Raw genomic sequence first — 21,652 nt, forward strand, 5'->3', positions numbered from 1 at the left:
CCAGTGCTTCTGGATAAAGAACTTTGTTGAGAGACACTTTCATCTCTCCACTTTGGCCTAGAGACTGTGAATGGTAATGTAATGGCAGGGGTGCTGGAACAATTTGTGTAGTGGGGGTGCGAACTAAACTGCAAACCCTGTATATGATGGAAACCACTTCAAGCCAGGGAGTGCGGCTGCACCCCTAGTTCCAGCGCCTATGTGTAATGGTGTTAATGTGTCCCAAGTTGCATACGCTGTAAGTACTAGAGTGACAGCCTGTTCCTGCTGTTGCTGGTCCAACGCTCCCTCTCCTAAACTTGAGAGGCAGCAGTGCAGGGATGGGACCAGAGGCAGACTGCTGCTGGGGCTCTTGAGGGGTTAGCTGACAAAGGGCTCATTGTTTAGTCCCAAATGAGATTAATCGGAGCTCGGTCCTGCTTGGTTGACTTAATCCAGCTGAGTAAAGCTAGAAGCCCTATCCTGCAAATATTTCATTGTGTGCTGTACCGGTAGTTCCACTGAGGGCAATGAGACTACTCGCAGGAGGAAGGATTTGTAGGGTTGGGCCCCCAGGTTGTAATCTTGTGACCCTGGCTGCCAAGGCTCACACAGTTCCTCTCCTCCTCCCAGCCCACCAGGGAAGGGATGCCGCAGTGTGTGAAGCGAAACTGCTAGGAGTTTGCAGGGGAAAGGACTGTAAAGGAAGGGAAAGTGAGGGGCTCGCTCCTGGAGAAGAGCGGTCCACAGAGGCTGTGAGCCTGTAGCCATCTTTCCGCAGGCTTGTGGGGGTAGAGGCAAGAGGCTCGAAGTGCGGAGGATGAGTCCCGCCTTCAGGGCAGGAATGGCTTGTGTGGGCTGTGGGGAAAACTCAAGGCCAGCAGTTGTGCTGCTGTGGGAGACTGAGCTACCTCAAGCATCCAGTACACCTTCAGAGGGCGGGAGGAGGGGACTAGATGTTCGGCGGCCCCTTAGGGGCTTGGCACTGGTTAAGTGCTGTGGAGGGGCTAAACTGAGACACCGATGGCATTTGGCATGGGCTGCTTGCTATTCCCATGTGCTGTGTGGGGCCGGGCTGGCTGCGGCACTGCTAGAGTTGGCTCTCCCGCACTGTTGGCTAGCTTGTAAGAGGCTATCGGGATCTTGGCAGATAACGTTTCTTTTTAATGTAAAGAGTCCCCCTCTCTTTTATCAGAGGGGTAGCCGTGTTAGTCTGGATTTATAAAAGCGGCAGAGAGTCCTGTGGCACCTTTATAGACTAACGGACGTATGGAGCATAAGCTTTCCTGGGTGAATACGAACCAGATCAGCCACACCATCACTGGTTCATTCACCTGCACGTCCACCAATGTAATATACACCATCATGTGCCAGCAATGCCCCTCTGCTATGTACATCGGCCAAACTGGACAGTCCCTACGTAAAAGGATAAATGGACACACATTAGATCTTAGGAATGGCAATATACAAAATCCTGTAGGAGAACACTTCAACCTCCCTAGACACACAATAGCAGTTTTAAAGGTAGCCATCCTGCAGCAAAAAAACTTCAGGACCAGACTTCAAAGAGAAACTGCTGAGCTTCAGTTCATTTGCAAATTTGACACCACCAGCTCAGGATTAAACAAAGACTGTGAATGGCTAGCCAACTAGAAAAGCAGTTTCTCCTCCCTTGGTGTGCACACCTCAACTGCTAGAAGAGGGCCTCATCCCACCTGATTGAACTAACCTCGTTATCCCTAGCCTAATTCTTGCTTGCATTTTTATACCTGCCTCTGGAAATTTCCACTACATGCATCTGACGAAGTGGTTATTCATCCACGAAAATTTATGCTCCAATACGTCTGTTAGTTTATAAGGTGCCACAGGACTCTCTCTGTTGTCACCTTCTTCCAGTAAAATGGAAGCATTTCTGGAAAGGCTAGCTGTGTAACCTCACTGAGTTTCATTCTGTTGTCTGTCTGATGCCTCTCCTCCCTGTGTTATCTTTCTCCCAATCAGCACTTTCCCCAATTTATCTCCTTACTCCAATCATCCCAAGCATTTGGGGAAGCGGGGGGAGCTGCTAATTTTCCTTCTCAACCCTCTGTTTCAGATTCTGCTCTAGGTCCCATCCGAGCAGCCCCTATTGTAGATAGTCAATGGGGATTGTACCGATGAAGCGAAGGGTAGAATTTGGCCTTTTGTCATCTTTGATCCCTATTTCCCCTGGAAAACAGGGTTAGGGAGGGTGCCATATTACTCCTTAACCTCTTAAATTCTAATAGGAAATCTGTACTGAGCACCTACGTATTTGTTTTGATTCTTCCTACCTGTGAGACAGTCCAAAAACTTTGACTAGAGGCTTGCCTGACCTTCTCCCTAGTCTGTGGAGAGGCAGCTCATGCTGTAAAAGGAAAGACTCCATTGTGTCAGTTTGCTGGGTGCTGACATCCTGCTTGCCCTGTGATTCCCACAGGAGTAGTCTTGGCCCTCGGTTACATCGGTGGAGCCAGCTGAGAGATTTAGCAGCTGAGCACAGTAACTCTAGGCATGCTGTCGGCACGTGTTTGAGTGCGGCATGTTTCAAGGTAGGTGCTGGGATGGGAGAGGTGGATGGCATAAGAATGATAGCAACTTATCTAGCCTCACGTGACTAATTCATTACCAGTGGCGGGCTGGTTCTGCTGAAAGAGCACTGACAGCAAGGAGTCCCAGATCCCAGCAACACTCCACGTTTTGGTCCTGCTGATTGGATGCAAACAGCGGTGTCTGAGGCACAGACATCCTGTCCCTGCTTTGACAGGATGAAGGAAAGCTTAGACTGGTGTCGAGCTAAAATCCAAAGCTTTTGGCTTACTGTACCACCCTCTCCCTCGTGGTTTTTATTTTCTCCCTTTCAGACTTCTCAAGGGATATTTGGTAATGTTGCTTTTACAGTGCTTGTCTACGACCCGCAGTATTTGTCATTTTATCCTTCAAGTGAAAAACAGGGAGCACTCTGCATCACCTCCTCCTGGGTTTATTTTTTCTGTTTCTCATCAGACTGCCATTGAATGCTGCAGTCATATGGCTCTTGAAACACACTAACTCAGCAGATCCTAAATAGGATCTGTATGCACCTGTTAATAGCAAGCGATCGAATAACACCCTGCCGTGCGCTGTGATGATTTCTTCACTGGGGGCTGGGCTAGTGAAAAGGATACAATTTTCTGGCATGAAAATTTGTGTTCCTTCTCACTTCTTACAGTTATTCTCCTCCCTCACCCCATCAGCCAGTATACTCTAGACCAGGGGTCTCCAAACTCAAATGACCATGAGGGCCACATGAGGACTAGTACATTGGCCCGAGGGCTACATCACTGACCCGCTGCCCCAGTTCCACCCCTTCTATAAGGCCCCGCCCCTGCGCCACCTCTTCCCACCCCTTTCCTGCCCCCATTCCAACCCCTTACCCGAAATCCCCACCCCAACTCTACCCCCTCCCTGCCCCCAGGGGGTGCAGAAGGGGGTCGGGGTGTAAGAGGGGTGTGGCCGAGGGCTCAGGGCAGGGAGTTGGGGTGCAGGAGGGGTTTGGGGGGCGCGCACCGAGGGCAGGGCAGGCTGCCCGCCTGCCTGACTGCCCTGCCCCCGTGCCACTCCAGGAAGTGGCCAGAACCTGGGGGGGGGACGACAGGGATCTGTGTGTTGCCCTGGCCACGCCTCCAGGCACTGCCCCCCACAGCTCTCATTGGCTGGGAACAGGGAACCGCGGCCAATGGGAGCTTCGGGGGAGGTACCTGGAGGCACAGCCCAGGCAACACACAGACCCCTGTGCGCACACACCCCTCTTACCCCCCCCTTCCCCCCCGCCCCCTTCCAGGTCCCAGCTGCTGGGCCGGAGCCGCTCTAGGTAAACGCTGGGGGGGCCACGGGGAGCTGGCGGGCCACAGAAAATAACCCCGCGGGCCGCGTGTTTGAGACCCCTGCTCTAGACTGTTGCTGTGTTAAGCTGGGGTTCCTCAGTATGTGAATCTAAGGATGCTCTCCCTGTAAAATACCATGTGAGACTGTCTGGCATGAGATACACTAGGTATGCCTAGACAAATTGCACACATCCCTCTAGTCATACTGCTTAGAAACCCTTTTCAGAATATAATACTGCTTCCTGCCAAGTATAGCTAAGAATAACACATTTATTGCCAGGCAGTCAAAGTATGTGCTTTTTCTCTTTAGTGACTGATCCGTAAAACACCAGGTCAAAAAGAAAGCAGAACCAAGCGCCTGTTACCGGCATCACTTAAAGACTTTCTACACCAGCCCAGAGAGACAACACTTTAAGGACAAACTTGGGTGACTACAATCACCAGGGTGGCTCTAGTTTCATGTAGGGGGTTTTTGCTGCCCATCAATCTGCAAGTTTCAAAGACTGTCTTCAGCACCAAAGAAGTGTCCTCACAAGATCACACTTTTGTGGTGATGTGATCACACAATTGCACTGTTTGCAGTAAGAGTCTAGAGGCAGCAAAATAAAATAACTGAACTTCAGAAGAGCTTACATAGACTTCAAAGGGCGGAGAGAAATTTCAACTACCTTCCATAGAACTCCACCCCAAGACTTTCCAAGCTTATAAAGTGACAGAGCATCCGATGAATTAGACCTATTACATCATCAGAACAGAGTCTTATTGGCTGATGATTTCTCAGGGGGCTGACACAGGTTCTAGCATCAATGAAAGCTGCCTTTCCAGATTAATCCTTCCATGGGTTTCTCATACACCAGCAACTTTCAAGAGATTGCAGTACTCTGATTTTGTTCCAGAGCCACCTTCTGGAATTTTGTTGAAGTTAGGGCTTGTAAAACCCCTGCAGATTGACTGTCATTTTCAAAAGTGGCTATTGCTTTTTTTTTTTTTTTTTTTTTTTTTTTTGAGTGCCCAACTTGACACCTTTAAAAGGGCCTGAAAAATCAGGCTCCTTTTAAGGTGCGTCAGGTTGGGCGCCCAGAAATCAGTAGTCACCTTGTGAAAATGTTAGCCTAAAGTTTGCCCTATTTAGCAGCTGGGCACGTTTCCTCCCTCGCCAGTTCAGTCCTTGGCTTTTCTGTGCAATCTCACAGTAAGGATGCTAATGAACACAGGGCATGCTGATCAGAAACCACAGAAGTAATTTCACATTGGCCACTACCTACCTCTGGGAACGCTGACCTGGGCTAGATTCAGACTTGCAACCTAGAGTCTTGGATATGTATCCAATTCACATTCCCCGAGGCCAGCTTGTGTCTCCTGAGTGTCCGAATAAAGTATTAATAGAAGTAGTGCTACAGCCTGAAGGCCTATCGGGATATTTCCGGTAGTGTAGGAGGGACAGGCAGACAAAAATCAAACAGGTCAAACTTCTGAGGGTCAAGACTGTGTATTATCGTCTCTCTGTACTTCTCATTCTCATAGAAGAGGAAACTGGAATCCTGACTAAGCTATTTCTCTGAAAACTAATCTGGCTGAATCTGGTCAGGGCTGGAAATATAAAAGGGAACCTGTTGGCAGACAGCCTTCTAAATAAGGCTGCAGAGTCAACCATGGCAATTACAGGCCGGTAAGCCTGACTTCAGTACTGGGCAAATTGGTTGAAACTGTAGTAAAGAACAGATACGTTGGGGGAAGAGAGACGCAGCGCTTGTTAAGGGAAATCATGCCTCGCTAATCTATTAGACATCTGTGAGAGAGTCCACAAACATGTGGACAAGGGTGTTCCAGTGGATATAGTGTACTTGGACTTTCAAAAACCCTTTGACAAAGTCTCTCACCAAACGCTCTTAAGGAAAGTAAGCAGTCATGAGATAAGAGGGAAGGTCTTTTCATGGATCAGTAACTGGTTAAAGGGTAGGAATAAATGGTCAGTTTTCAAAGTGGAGAGAGGTAAATATCCTTGGGGATCCCATTGTAAACTGGGACTTGTGCTGTTCCATGTATTGATAAATTATCTGGAAAAGGGGGTGAACTGTAAGGTGGCAGAACCTGCACATGATGCAGAATTACTTGAGTTAAGTCCAAAGCTGACACTGAAGAGTCACAAAGGGATCTTACTAAACTGGGTGACTGGGCACCAAAATGGTAGATGAAATACAGTGTTGATAATTGCAAAGTAATACAACTCAGAAAACATCATCCCAACTATACATATAAAATGATGAAGTCTAAATTAACAGTTACCAGTCGAGAAAGAGATCTTGGAGTCATCAGGGATAGTTCTCTGAACACATTCACTCAATATGCAGTGGCAGTCAAAAAAGCTAACAGAATGTTAGGAACCGTTAGGAAAGGGATAGATAATAAGAGAAAATATAACGCCACAATATGAATCCATAGTATGACCACCCCATGAATACTGCATGCAGTTCTGGTTGCCCCATCTCAAAAAATATAATATATTTGAATTAGAAAAGGTACGGAGAAGGGCAACAAAAATGAGGGGTATGGAACAGCTTCCATATGAGGAGAGGTTAAAAAGACACGGACTGCTCATCTTAGAAAAGAGGTTACTAAGTGGGGCTATGGTGGAGGCCTATTAAATTGTGAATAGAATGGAGAAAGTGAATAGGGAGTATTATTTACCCCTTCGCATAATACAAGAACCAGGGGTCACCTGATGAAATTAATAGGCAGCAGGCTTAAAACAAATACAAGGAAGAACTACTTCCCACAACATACAGTCAACCTGTGAAACTCATTGCCGGGGTGTATCTGGGTTCAAGAACGAATTAGATGATTTCCTGGAGCATCAGTCCATCAGTGGCTACTAGCCAAGATGGTCAGGGACACAGTCCCATGGTCCGGGTGTCCCTAAACCTCTGATAGCCAGAAGTATCTGACCTTGTCAGAAGACGGGATACTGGGCTAGATGGACCATTGGTCTGACCCACTGTGGCCATTCTTATGTTTTATTTTTGCATTTGTGCAGCTGCTAGTCACTTCAGGAAAAGGGGATGGGTGGGAAGGAAGTTAGGGCTTTGTTCTCAGGGATGGCATAACTACACAGGCAGTCTGAAGATGAACCAGGCATTCAGTGCTCCAACTGCTAAGGGAGGAAGGAGCATGGAATCCTGCTGGGAGTGTCTCCCCACTCCCCCCGCAGTCCCGCTGCCGGAAGGGCGGTAGGGGAGGTACAATCAGACTAGTAGCTGCTTTTAGAATCCCCTTCACAGCTGCAGTAATTCAGGCCCTCAAATTGGAGGCACAGGTAACCGAGGCTTTCCAGAAGTGAGGAGTCCTAAACAGCTCTTTTATCTAGTTTGTTTAAGAGCAGCCCTGCATTAATTCCTCTCAAACCACTTTTATTTTTCTCTGATCCTTTCCCACCAGTTGTCTGCTGTTGGGGATGCTACCCGGGTCATTTGTGTCCTTTCTGCTTTGTGAGGCTGCCAGCTGCTTAATGTAAAGTTCCCGTTGTTTTTAAGCTGTTGGTTTGTTTATTTTAAAACCTGCTGTGTATTCAGGCACCAGCTAAGCCTCCAGACTGGGTCTGGGCATCCTCCACAATGGGGACAACCTCAGAATATGTACCAACACCCACCTGCTTTGCGGTTCTGGCCAGCAGAGAATAGTTCAGTGAGTATTTTCAGACTGGATCTTCCATCTGTGCAGCTCGGATGATGATCTGTCCTGATTATAGAGGTGTGCAGCCAGCACATTAGTCCTGCTGCTGCAGGCCATGTTCCTGGCTCCTCTTTGTTACGCATGCACTTCACGGTATAAGCTTAAACCCTCCTCCGCTTCCTACACTCCCCAAGAGGCAGGATGGAAAAAACCTGAGTGTGGAATCTGTCATGTTGGGAGCTCAGGAAGCATTTGGGGTGGGTACTTTGTTCTTCCTTTCATGAGGAAGGTGGGTAACTTGCCTCCCACTCCCTTCATCCCTCCCCACAAACGCGCTGTATGCTCTGTTTTGATCTCTCCCTGCATGTCCTCTGAAGCCGGATCCCTGGGAGTGTTCCTGGGGCTTTGCTCGCGGGCTTGTGCTGCTGCTGCATCTGGAAGTCATTAGTGACCCCTCAGCAGCAGCTCTGCTCTCAGGAAAGGGAAAAGAGAGGGAGGAGGGGCCAGACATGGGCTTTTCTATCCAATTCCACCACCACCAGTGCAAAAAAAAAAAAAAAAAGTGGGAGTGGCAAACCAGCCCCCGCCACCATGGAGGAACATGAATCAAAAATAACCCAGAGGTGGAGAGAGTGGCTGGCTTGGCTAATTCCACTGGGAAGCTCAACAAAAATAACATGGAGACTCTCCCTCCCTGTCTTTTCCTCTGTCTAAACTGGTGCTGCTACCCCTCCCTTGTGTGTGAAGAGAGTTCCTACTCCCTCTCATGCCTTCCCTGTAGTTTTAAAGGAAACACTGCTGTTGCCCTCTTGCTCTTCCAAACAAAACTCCTCCCAGCCCAGTGCTATGGGGCTCTCTTCCTCCCTCTGTACATGAGGAAGTGCCTTCACCCCAGCGCCTCTTGGTTGTAGAGCTCCTCCACAATACTTATACAATACTCCATAAGTGGAGACGACTCCTCTCTGGCCTCTTTCCCGACCCGGGGCCCTCTAGTCTAGGCAATCCTGTGGCAGCGGGCAAGGCAGGATGTGCACCACCATCCGCCGTCTCAAGGTATTGCAGATGTCTAAAAGACTTGGACAAATGATCCCTGGGAGCTGGTCCTGAGGAAGGAGTGAGGACTGGCTAGAACTCCCTTTTTCCTTTGGGAGTAAATAAGTAAGGGCCCTGACCAGGAATTCCCATGCTGGCATGCCTCTGTTCTTGTCCTCTTTTTAAAGGGCATCCCAAGGGGAGGGGGCGAGCACTCAGGCAGACAGGACTTGGAATGTGTCCCAGGCTTCCTGTGAAGAATGCCTTGGTGCTGGGTTTTTTTGGAAACATTGCCATGGCAACCTGGTGGAAGAGACTGTATTCCATTAGCTAAACAAGTTAAAGCTGCTGAGAGAGAGAGAGAGAATCGAAAGGGGGATTGGGGGAGGGGAGCAGAGGACATTGACAGAGAGAGCCCCATGCCTGGAGCTGCATCTTATGTTGCACATTGTAGCGCTTGCTTGTGTGAGCAAGACTGAGCTGTTGGGTGGGGGGAAGGAGGGTCCTTGAGTTCTAGGATCTCTAGGTGCATGAGTCACTCCACCAGGAGTGTGCTGGCCCCGGTTCCTCTGTGCTTCATCAAGGCCACTTTAAAAAATGATGCTTGTTCGTTTTTTTTTAATTATTATTTTTGGTTTTTATTTTTAAAGTGAGCTTAGTGCAGACAAAAGATGCTGGATTGACTGACAGCCCTGCAGACTGGAGTTGTCTGTTAAACCATAGACCAAGCACACTGGCGTGGGTGTCCTCAAACAACTAGTATCATGCCTCATATCTGACCTGGCGAGACAACCTTTTAAGGTGCATCGACGCTGGAACAAGAGGTGTAACTTCCAGCTTGAGGAGACATACCCATGCTAGCTCCGCTCAAGCTCGTGCACTAAAAATAGAAGTCTAGTTGCAGCAGCGTGAGCAGGGGGACAGGTTATCAGCCCAAAGTATAACACTGTGCGAGACCCCAGGTATTTACCCAAGCAGCTACCTACTCGCGCTGCTACAGCTACGCTTCTGTTTTCAGCGCTCTAACTTCTAGATCAGAGCTGGCACTTGTGTCTACCAGGGCTAGAAATTACACCCCCAGCTTCATTGTAGATAAGCATTGCTGTACTTTCTGATAAGGGCGTAGTAGTAGCTAGACTGACCCACACACACCCCCAAATTCTTTCTTGCATATAGCACTGTCGAGAGTGAAGGGCTCCTATTCCATTACCAATTTCCAGAGCCTTATCCACTCTGTCCTGCCTCTGCCTTTTCACATGATTGCAGCCTTGGGTGGTCTCTGTGGCTTGAAACTAGCTTGTTCCCTGCACGCACCAAGCACTGTGTGTCGTGTGTCTCACATCGTGCAGCTGTTTGCCTGAAGAGGCCTTTGCAAGCATCTGAAAATCCTCACCAGATGGTGGGGGCATAGAAAAGGGAAGACTATGTGTTTGTGTTGTCCCCTCATGTAAGGTTAGGAGGAGTCCCGTGTTCAAGCATGAGAAGAGACATGCCTGTCATCCTGCCACTCCTGGGGAGATGCAGATCTCTTCCCTCTGACATGAGTGTATAGCAAAGCTGAATCCAGCAGAGACTGCACTGACAGCAAGAAGTACAGCTTTCTGTGCCTATACAACACCTAGCACAGGTGAGGGAGGAAAAGGAGAACTTGTCCAGAACAACATCTGGAATGGCTTCCTCTCAGACATTCTTCAGATACCAGGGTATGTCTCGCCACATCTGCCCCAGGAATCTTACAGGAGCTTGGTCCGGGAGAGGCACATCAGGCCAGGGGTGAAAGTAAGTCGAGTGACTTACCGGTACGCTGGGGCCAGCTCTGGCCCCCAGAAGGGGCGGGGTTGAGGGGGTCAGAGCCAGCCCCAGCCCACCCTGTAAGGTAAGTGGGCCCCCCCCCCCAGGGTAGCAGCAGCAGCCCAGGGCTCCGGGGGCTATTTAAAGGGCCTGGGGCTCCCCTCTTCTACTGCCCTGGCCCTTTAAATAGCCGTCGGAGCCCTGTGGAAGCGGCGGGGCTCTGGTGACTATTTAAAGGACCGGGACAGTAGAAGCAGGGGAGCTGCAGGGTCTTTAAATAGCCACCGGAGCTCTGCAGCCGCTACCCAAGGGCTCCAGCAGCGGGGCTCTGGAGGCAATTTAAAGGGCCTGGGGCTCCAGCCACTGTTGGGAGCCTCAGGCCCTTTAAATTGCCCCCTGGGGAAGGCAAGCTGCCCCAGTACGGTGCACTAGCTCTTGCCAGTACGCCGTATCAGGGCGTACCAGCTTACTTTCACCTCTGCATCAGGCCCACTTTTTGGTTCTATACTCTTTGCTTGCCTAGAGACTAGATTCTGAATTTCCCAGTATCATTTCTGCAGCTGAGAAGAGAAACTAGAGATATGTGGCTTTGATTCCCTAAGTGGTGCAAGCAAACCATTATATGGATAAGGTTGGTTTGGGATTCCCATTCTGTTCTGCGATTTCTTTCTCCCCCCCCTTTCAGAGAGGAAATCCTGCTGGTAGCCTAATCAGTCTAGGTTCTTTGCACTGTCCTAATTGCGATATTGTCTGAGAACTATGCCCTAGGATCCAACGCTACTGCTAGCAATGGCCAGAATAATGCCTAAAAGCGGAGGGTAGAGAATCGGTTGAAATTGCAAACAACAATGAGCTATTTGCTGGCTATTGTTACTCATGCAGCTCTGGCTTCTCACAGGGTTATATTCTTCAATTAGAAAAAATGCTCTGGGCACTGGGGTTCTGTTTGTTCTAAACATCTCTAATCAGAATCTTTAATTTAAAAAAAAGTAAGGATCCATAATTTTTAATCATGGAAAAGTTAAATGTGAAAAGCAGGCAAAACCATTATCTAAATGTAGCTTACGCTGAACGGTAACTATTGGTATTGCAGTACTGTATAACGCTATAAAGATGCGTGGGGCTTTATACAACTTCCAGTAGGATACAAACCCTGTTATGAAGCATTCACAACCTGAAACCGGCAAGACAAAACATGAGAACCCAGGCTCTGCCATATCTGAATGGGAAGACTAGAATAAATATGGGAAGGGGACTTGAAAGTAATGGGAGTTCCCTGGTAGAACAAGGGTGGTTTGCCTGATTTGAAGTGTGCTGCTTAAAATGTACATGGGTTTCACTCTCCGAGAGGCCAGGGTTAAGTGTGTCCACTTTATCTCTATTCTCTGTCAGGATGGGTACACTGTTCGTGTGTCAGCCCTTTCCTTGGGAAAGGCTGCTCATTCCAGGTCAGGCTGCAGAGCACAATGCAAAGGGAATTCTCTTGACTGCATAGCTCCTGATCTGGAGAGAGGGCCACCCTTTCTCCCCCAGCCCCTTTGAGACGGGCTTCAGAGCCTCCGATTGGGCTTGAGGAAAATATGCAAGGACACACCCTCCACCCCCACCCCTCCAAGTGGCTCGGTGGCTTGATTCTTGAACTTTTGGCACTGCCTTTCCCTCAGGAAAGCTGCTAATTTGGTCACTGTGGCGTCTCCAGTGTACAAGAAAGTATTGTCTGATAATTTTTTTTGTTTGGTTTAAATAAACTCTAGAGAAGCATCCCACTCGGTTGGCTTCCAGTAGCTTCCATTGCTCTGGCTCTCATAAAGGTCATTTGTTTGTGTCTTAGAAAGAAACTGGCTTGAGTCCCAAAAGCCTTTCAGTCTTTGTGTCGCTTTCCAAGTGCAGTCCAGCCATCCCAGTGCTTTGCCTGCAAGGCTATCCGCCCTCACTTCCCCTGAGGAACAACTTCCATCCTCTGGACTTCAGTTAGGAAACTCCAAGTAGGACATAGGGTCTGTTGTATTGAAAATTCAGCTTCTCCGGCGCCTGAATTTTCTCCCCTACCATGAGTTGATACAGAGCTTGGAAGTGGGGCTGCATCTGATTCCAGTGGGCTAGAATCCAGTTCAGGTATTTCTTTTTTCAGGGACTGGGCCTCGAGTACATTACAGGCAGACTCTGGCATCCTGCTCAGATTGTCCTTTTCATTCAAGAAAATGATCCGCATGCTAAAGGGAACCTCCTACACTTGCGGCAACTTCATTACCTACAGACAGCTCATTAGGGAGAGTGGAAGAGAAAGCAGGGGTTCTGTCCCTGCTGTCTGTCTGTCTGCCCATACTTCTCAGGACTGAGAGTACTAGAGAAGCAGCCACACAACCAGCTTCTTCTGGCAGAGACCCAGGAGTTTGGCTTGGCCAGTCCTTAAATCTCCATGAGTGCAAAAAAAGAAAAAAGAAAAAAAAAAGTCTCCCTCCTGTTCCCACTGAAAATGGGAGAACTCTCCTCCTGGCTTTGCATCTGCAATCTGTCCAGAACAGAGCTGACCAAGTTTAATGGACTTTTGTTTGTTTGTTTGGGGACAGAACTGATTCTGAAACATGTGGCGGATGGAGGGAGGAATCCACTTTGCTTCAAGCCAAAACAATTTGTCAAACAAAAATCCTGAAAAACAAACATAATTTCAAATTGGCTAAAATATTTGACAACTCAAAGCCAAATTTTTAAGCGTCCCCCCCCCCCCCCCACCATGTTTTGACTTGGCCATGTTCGGGTGTGTTGCACCCTTACTTTTTTAAAATTGGCCAAATTTTGAAACGCCATTTCTGGAGGAAATGTGTCAAAATGCAGCATGTTGGATTTTAAAAGTGGGGTTTTCCCCTCAGCCAAAACTATGCATTGAGTTCGACACAAACTTCTGAAAAGTTGCGGAGCACCGAAAATTGCATTCTTTTGACAAAAACAAATCTATTAGTCAAAAAAAGAAAAGGAGTACTTGTGGCACCTTAGAGACTAACCAATTTATTTGAGCATAAGCTTTCGTGAGCTACAGCTCACTTCATCGGATGCAGAATGCAACTCAATTGGTTAGTCTCTAAGGTGCCACAAGTACTCCTTTTCTTTTTGCGAATACAGACTAACACAGCTGCTACTCTGAAACTAGTCAAAAAAAGTACTCCGTTCTAGTCCTGAATGATAAGCTGCCTTGACTAAAGACAAACCTCCACCTCTCCCCCCTCCCCCCGCCTCCGTTATTCCCTCCCAACACGCCCACAACACTTGCTAGGATTTTTGTTAATGGGGGAGTTACCCTCTTCCCTTTCTTCTCCCCTCATTGACACATCTTCCTCCTCTCATCCACCTTTATTTCCAATTCTCTTAATAAAAGGGTTTAGCGGAGTTTGTCTCCACAAATGCATGGTGTTCTGGTCTCTAACATCCCCTACAGCACAAGCTGCTCTCCCACCTTCATTACTTTTTCCACAAAGTCTACAAGGTTGGGGGGGGGTTTTTTTTTTTTTTTTTCCAATTGACGTTTTGACTCTGAGGGGAGTGAGACAGGATTTGATCCACTGCAGAAAGGAATTTCTCCAGTCAGCTCGACTGTCTTTAAAAACCTTCCTTCTGTCCCTTCGATTAGTCCAGCTCAATAATACTTGAGTTGTCATAGCACATGCAAAGAGATGAGGGGGAGTCCAGAACCCTCCACTTTGTCACAGGTAGTTACAGTCTGCCGTGTGTAACTTTATCCCATGTCCATTTGTCATGATAGCTCTCTTCTCTTAATTTGATGGTAGTCTGTCATCAATCTGTGTCTGTGTGGAATTGTATGCTGGCCTCCTGCCAATCTTCATCTGACAAGATTGTGTTCCCATGCCTTCCCATCACCTCTTGCCCCTCTGTGCCCTCCTACCCATGCACACACCAAAACACTGCTTCCCCATCTCATTGGCTTCCTACCAATCTGCCATGGCACTTTCCTAGAACTAGCAATCCCCTCTGTCTGTTACTCCCTTTACAACAATCGTTCACCACTTGACCTGTGGCAGCTAAGCTGATGTCTGAATTGGAACAAACTCTCAGGCGCACAAAATTCTAACTATTGGCACGTCCCCATGGCCCCAAATCTTCCATGGTTTACAACTACCACGAGCTTCATTGCCACCAGGAGTTGCTCTTGCCCCTTCCTGACTCCTGGTCTAGTTGACAAGTCTCTGTGACCACCTAGTTTTTCTGCGTGTCCCTGTGTTAGAGTGTAAAGCAGACTGTCACCAGGGTTGGCAGGTCCTTGAAGCGCTTCAGCAGCAACACACTAAGTTTTCCTGGTTGTGGGGGAATGGAGTAGTTCGCAATGGGAGCTGCGTGACCGCTCCAACCAGCCTGAGAATGGATGGATGCAGGGGTACTCCGGTGTGAAGGAAAGAGGATGGAGGGGATACCGAAAGAGTGTTTTTCTATTGCAGTAGCATCTAAGAGTCCCAGTCATGGACCAGGATCCCATTGTGCTAGGTGCTATATAAATACATCAAAGAACTTAAAAGCCCCATCCTCCAAGAACTACAAAGCTGACACCATAGGAGGGTTCCCTGAGCACTGTGGATTCGGATGGTAACCAGAATACTTGACGCTCAGAGGTTGTGGTCGGGGAGAGTGCAGAAAGAAAGTTGGCTTCCTCCCACAATTAATAACTTTGTCTTTCAGTTACCATTACCAGCCCATTGCTATGAGGAAGTCCGTATCACTGACTGCAAATCCCATTGGGTTTCATGGAGTGGAACTTCCTTCTGCTCCAGACTGCCTCAGTGCAACCCTTGTTGCCTTTGTTTCCCTTGCAGCTGGTTTCCTCCAGTTGCTGGTGGTTGTACATAGCAACAACATCTGTTGCATAAATGCAGCATTAACAATGAGACATTAAACACTCCTAAAGTTAGGCGAGTCTAAACATTCAGGCTGCTCCCACAGTATTATCTCTGCCATAGAATGATAGAAATGTAAGACTGCACCAGGTCCCAAGAGGTCATCTCGTCCAGGGGTTCAACAAACTGGGGTGTGTTGATTACTACTGGGGGGAGGGATAGCTCAGTGGTTTGAGCACTGGTCTGCTAAACCCAGGGTTTTGAGTTCAATCCTTGAGGGGGCCATTTAGGGATCTGGGGCAAAAATTGGGGACTGGTCCTGCTTTGAGCAGGAGGTTGGACTAGATGACCTCCTAAGGTCCTTTCCAACCCTGATATTCTATGATTCTATTCGGGGGGGGGACGGGGGACAGGAAGGGAAACGTACTGGGCACATTCAGAGCTGGGTGGCCAGAGAGCAGCAACTGCTGGTCAGGCACCCAGCTCTGAAGGCAGTATCGTCGCCAGAAGCAGTGGAGAATTAAGGATGGTGTGGTATTGCCACCCTTCTCAGCGCTGCTACTAGCGGGCAGCGCTGCCTTCAGAGCTGGGCACCCAGCCAGCGGCCACCACTCTACGTTTAGAGCTGGAGAGCAGTGACTGGTGTGTGTGTGTGTAAACTACTACAGACACAAACTGGAGGGGGGGGGCATAGATCAAATAAGTTGGAGAACCACTATCTAGTCCATATCCTCTGTGATGAGGCAGGACCAAGTATACCTCAATCATCCTTGACAGGTGTTTTTCTGACCTGTTCTTAAACCTCCAGTGACAAGGGGTATGTCTACACTACGAAATTAGGTTGAATTTATAGAAGTCGTTTTTTTAGAAATCTGTTTTATATATTCGAGTGTGTGTGTCCCCACAGAAAATGCTCTGAGTGCATTAAGTGAATTAACTCGGCGGAGTGCTTCCACAGTACCGAGGCTAGAGTCGACTTCCGGAGCATTGCACTGTGGGTAGCTATCCCACAGTTCCTGCAGTCTCCGCTGCCCATTGGAATTCTGGGTTGAGATCCCAATGCCTTTTGGGGCTAAAACATTGCCGCGGGTGGTTCTGGGTATATATCGTCAGACCCCCGTTCCCTCCCTCCCTCTGTGAAAGCAAGGGCAGACAATCCTTTCGCGCCTTTTTTCCTGAGTTACCTGTGCAGACGCCATACCACGGCAAGCATGGAGCCCGCTCAGGTAACCGTCACCGTATGTCTCCTGGGTGCTGGCAGACATGGTACTGCATTGCTACACAGTAGCAGCAACCCCTTGCCTTGTGGCAGCAGACAGTACAATACGACTGGTAGCCGTCAGCGTCATGTCCGAGGTGCTCCTGGGGCAGACATGGGCACAGGGACTAAATTTGGAGTGACTTGACCAGGTCATTCTCTTTAGTCCTGCAGTCAGTCCTATTGAACTGTCTTATGGTGAGCAGGCAGGCGATACGGATTGCTAGCAGTCCTATTGCATCATCTTCTGCCGGGCAGCCATGAGATGTGGATGGCATGCAGTCTTTCTGCACATTCTGCTGCCAGCCAAAGATGTAAAAGATAGATGGAGTGTATCAAAACAAGAAATAGACCAGATTTGTTTTGTACTCATTTGCTTCCCCCCCAACCCCATCTAGGGGACTCATTCCTCTAGGTCACACTGCAGTCACTCACAGGGAAGGTGCAGCGAGGTAAATCTAGCCATGTATCAATCAGAGGCCAGACTAACCTCCTTGTTCCAATAAGAACAATAACTTAGGTGCACCATTTCTTATTGGAACCCTCCGTGAAGTCCTGCCTGAAATACTCTCTGATGTAAAGCCACCCTCTTTGTTGATTTTTAGCTCCCTGAAGCTACAACTTTAAAATTCATTGAATGACAGCCTTCTTTTTTTTGGGCAATCCTCTGTGGTGGAGTCGCTGGTTGGCCGGTGGCCCCCCCACCACGTTCTTGGGTGTCTGGGTGTGGAAGCTATGGAACTTGGGGAGGAGGGTGGTTGTTACACAGGGGCTGTAGTGGCAGTCTGTGCTCCAGCTGCCTTTGCTGCAGCTCGAGCATACTGGTTTGATCCTTCAGCAGCCTCAGCATTGAATCCTGCCTCCTCTCATCACGCTGCTGCCACATTTGAGCTTCAGCCCTCTCTTCAGCCCGCCGCTTACTCTCTTTAGCCCGCCACCTCTCCTCCCGGTCATTTTGTGCTTTCCTGCACTCTGACATTATTTGCCTCTACGCATTCTTCTGTGCTCTGTCAGTGTGGGAGGACAGCATGAGCTCAGAGAACATTTCATCACGAGTGCGTTTTTTTTTCTTTCTAAACTTCACTAGCCTCTGGGAAGGAGAAGATCCTGTGATCATTGAAACACATGCAGCTGGTGGAGGAAAAAAAAGGGACAGCGGTATTTAAAAAGACACATTTAATAAAACAGTGGCTACAGTCTTTCAGGGTAAACCTTGCTGTTAACATTACATACATAGCACGTGTGCTTTCGTTACAAGGTCGCATTTTGCCTCCCCCCACCGCGTGGCTACCCCCTCAACCCTCCCCCCTCCCCGTGGCTAACAGCAGGGAACATTTCTGTTCAGCCACAGGCAAACAGCCCAGCAGGAACGGGCTCCTCTGAGTGTCCCCTGAAGAAAAGCACCCTATTTCAACCAGGTGACCATGAATTATATCTCACTCTCCTGAGGATAACACAGAGAGAGAAAGAACGGATGTTGTTTGAACGCCAGCAAACATACACTGCAATGCTTTGTTGTATAATGATTCCCGAGTACGTGTTACTGGCCTGGAGTGGTAAAGTGTCCTACCATGAAGGACACAATAAGGCTGCCCTCCCCAGAAACCTTTTGCAAAGGCTTTGGGAGTACATCCAGGAGAGCCGCGAATGCCAGGGCAAATTAATCCTTTCACACGCTTGCTTTTAAACCATGTATAGTATTTTAAAAGGTACACTCACCGGAGGTCCCTTCTCCACCTGCCGGGTCCAGGAGGCAGCCTTGGGTGGGTTCGGGGGGGTACTGGCCCCAGGTCCAGGGTGAGAAACAGTTCCTGGCTATCGGGAAAACCGTTTTCTCCGCTTGTTTGCTGTGAGCTATCTACAACCTCATCATCATCATCTTCTTCTTCATCCCCAAAACCTGCTTCCGTGTTGCCTCCATCTCTATTGAAGGAGTCAAACAACACGGCTTGGATAGTGGTGGCTGAACCCCCTAAAATGGCATGCAGCTCATCACAGAAGAGGCATGTTTGGGGCTCTGACCCAGAGCGGCCGTTCGCCCCTCTGGTTTCCTGGTAGGCTTGCCTCAGCTCCTTCAGTTTCACGCGGCACTGCTTCGGGTCCCTGTTATGGCCTCTGTCCTTCATGCCCTGGGAGATTTTGACAAAGGTTTTGGCATTTTGAAAACTGGAACGGAGTTCTGATAGCACAGATTCCTCTTCCCAAACAGCGATCAGATCCTGTACCTCCTGTTCAGTCCATGCTGGAGCTCTTTTGCGATTCTGGGACTCCATCATGGTCCCCTCTGCTGATGAGCTCTGCATGGTCTCCTGCAGCTTGCCACGCTGGCCAAACAGGAAATGAGATTCAAAAGTTCGCAGTTCTTTTCCTGTCTACCTGGCCAGTGCATCTGAGTTGAGAGCACTGTCCAGAGCGGTCACAATGGAGCACTCTGGGATAGCTCCCAGAGGCCAATACCGTCGAATTGTGTCCACAGTACCCCAAATTCAACCCGGCAAGGCCGATTTAAGCGCTAATCCACTTGTCAGGGGTGGAGTACGGAAATCAATTTTAAGAGCCCTTTAAGTCGAAATAAAGGGCTTCATCGTGTGGACGGGTGCAGGTTTACATCTATTTAACGCTGCTAAATTCGACCTAAAGTCCTAGTGTAGACCAGGGCAGGGATTCCATAGCCTAACTCAGTAATATATTCCAGTATTTAACTATCTTTATCGTTAGAAAGCTTTTTCCTAATTCCTAACCTAAATCTCCCTTACTGCTGATTAAGCAGATTACTTGTCCTGCCTTCAGTGGACACAGAGAATATTAATCATCATCCTCATCATAACATCCCTTGACATATTTGAAGACTGTTATGAGGTCCCTCTTCAGTTGTAGTCTCCCTCCCCCACCCCCAAGACTAGATATGCTCTGTTTTGTTAACCTTTTCTCATTGGTCAGGTTTCCTAATCTTTTTATCATTTTTGTTGCTCTCCTCTGAACTCTCTCCAATTTGTCCACATCTTTCGTAAAGCGTGACACCCAGAACTGGACACAGTGCTCCAGCTGAGGCCTCACCAGTGCTGAATAAAGCAGGACAATGTCTCCTGTGTCTTACATATGACATTCCTGTTAATATACCCCAGAATATAAGCCTTTTTTGCAACTGCATCACATTGTTGATTCATTCAGTTTGTGATCCACTGTAACCCCCAGATCCTTTTCACCAATACTACCACCTAGACAGTTATTCCCCTTTTTCTAGCTGTGCATTTGATTTTTTTTCCTTCCTAAGTGAAGTATTTTGCATTTGTCTTTATTTAATTTCTTGTTGATTTCAGACCAATTCTCTTTGTCAAGGTTGTTTTAATTCTAATAATGTCCTCCAAAGTGCTTGCAAGCCCTCCCAGATTGGTGTAACCAGCAGATTTTATAAGCATGCTCTCCACTCCATTATCCAAGTCCATTAATTAAAATATTTAATAGTACCAGACAAGGACAGACCTCTGGGAGTCCCCACTAGGTATGTCCTCCCAGTGAACCATTGATAACTACTCTTTTTGAGTAGGGTTTTCAACCAGTTGTGCATCCACCTTTATAGTAATTTCATGCAGACAACAATGTCCTGTGCGACTATCTCAAAAGCATTATTAAAATAAAGCTGCATCATGTGTACCACTTCCCCACTATCTACTAGGTCAGTAAGCCTGTCAAAGAAAGAAATTAGGTTGGTTTGGCGTGACTTGTTCTTCACAAAGCTATGCTGGTGGCTGAGTTTTACTGAATCACGTGTCTTACTGAAGCATAGTTTAGTTACTGCTCTGTATTGCACAATTGTTTCTGATTTGTTTAAGTAACATCTTAGGGTGCCTAGTGCTTGGGATGTCCACCTTTTTTGTTCTCAAAAATCCAAAGTGAAATAAATAAGTAAATACTGCAGAGAGGGTTGGATTTTCCAAAGTGCTCCACACTGACCTAATGTTGCTCCCATTGAAGTCAATGGTAGACTTTTTTGGTAGGAACAGAGTTAAGCCAATGATGTGCACTTCTGAAAAACCCACTCTTAAAACCAAACAATACATTTTAACGTTTACAAGGATAAAAGGAATCTAAACCACTACATCGTGGGAGCTACCTTCACTTCTAGGGTCTTCTGACTTTTGAGTGCTCGACTTCCCAACCTCAGCATTGCACTGCCTTAGTTATTTGGAGGGGTAACTTTTTATTTGTTTGCTCGATTGATTTTGTTTGCATGATTTGCCTTTGATTTCACTGACTGAATTTATTTATTTATTTTATTTTATTTTTAATAAAGACTGACTTGGCTTGAGGTGCTTACAGAGATCATGGGCTTCTTCGATCTCTTAGATTTTTTTTTTTTTTTAAATAGGACCAGTTTGAAATTACTAGCTTCAGGCACTTTCAGATTCTGAGGTGTGTGTTCACACGCACATTTTCATACTCCAATGATCAAGCAGACATTGGTTCAAACTGAGAGATCGTCTTTGGGCATTTTCATCTGAAAAAGAAACCTCTCTGAGGCAATAATATGCAACTTCTTAATTTTTGTAAAGGATGGGCATTAGGAATGGCTTGAAGCAGACAGTGGAACTCAACCATAACTAGCAGTTCCTTACATTTATCTTCTATTCTATTTTTATTATGTCTGTTGAATTTTAGTGAGGGATGGGCTTTTTTGTTGGGGTATTTTTGTTTTTTTTAAAGTAAAGTATTCGTAAGAGTGAATGGAGCCAGCCATAGTACCTTCTCTACAGGCTCTGCTCATATAGCACAATCTGGGCTTGCAGCACCTCCTGCTATGCTTCTCCTGGGCCATAGTTATCCAAACTTTGTAATTAGCTTTTCAGAGCGCTAAGGTCTAGTTAAATGCTAGAATGCTTCTGGTGAAGACTCTTCACTAATGTGTTTGTCCTGCCTGTGTGTCTCCCCTTTTGCAGGGATCTACATCCTGATTGCTGTTGGTGCAGTGATGATGTTTGTGGGGTTCCTGGGATGCTACGGTGCTATCCAGGAGTCCCAGTGCCTTCTGGGAACGGTAAGAGAGACAAATGCTTGAACACTACATGGTATCAGGCAGATCTTTTAACAGTCACCTAGCCAAATTTTGTGTGCAGAAAGTAGTGGGAGTAGTTTAAATCTGGACTGAATGGAGTACTGGAGAGCAGCACGTCGGGGAAGAATGTTGCATTGGCTACTGG

General features: G+C 47.6%; 1 protein-coding gene across 1 annotated transcript in view; it reads left to right on the forward strand.

Moving 5' to 3' along the window:
* The window catches only part of CD81 (CD81 molecule), a 76,324-nt gene that overhangs the window by 39,784 nt on the left and 14,888 nt on the right, over positions 1 to 21,652 (forward strand). The window contains exon 3 of the mRNA XM_073347260.1: positions 21,392 to 21,489. Coding sequence (XP_073203361.1) covers positions 21,392 to 21,489 — 98 coding nt within the window. The remainder of the gene's footprint in view (positions 1 to 21,391; positions 21,490 to 21,652) is intronic.

Source organism: Lepidochelys kempii, chromosome 6, assembly GCF_965140265.1.
Source record: "Lepidochelys kempii isolate rLepKem1 chromosome 6, rLepKem1.hap2, whole genome shotgun sequence".
NCBI classification, from domain to species: Eukaryota; Metazoa; Chordata; order Testudines; family Cheloniidae; genus Lepidochelys; species Lepidochelys kempii.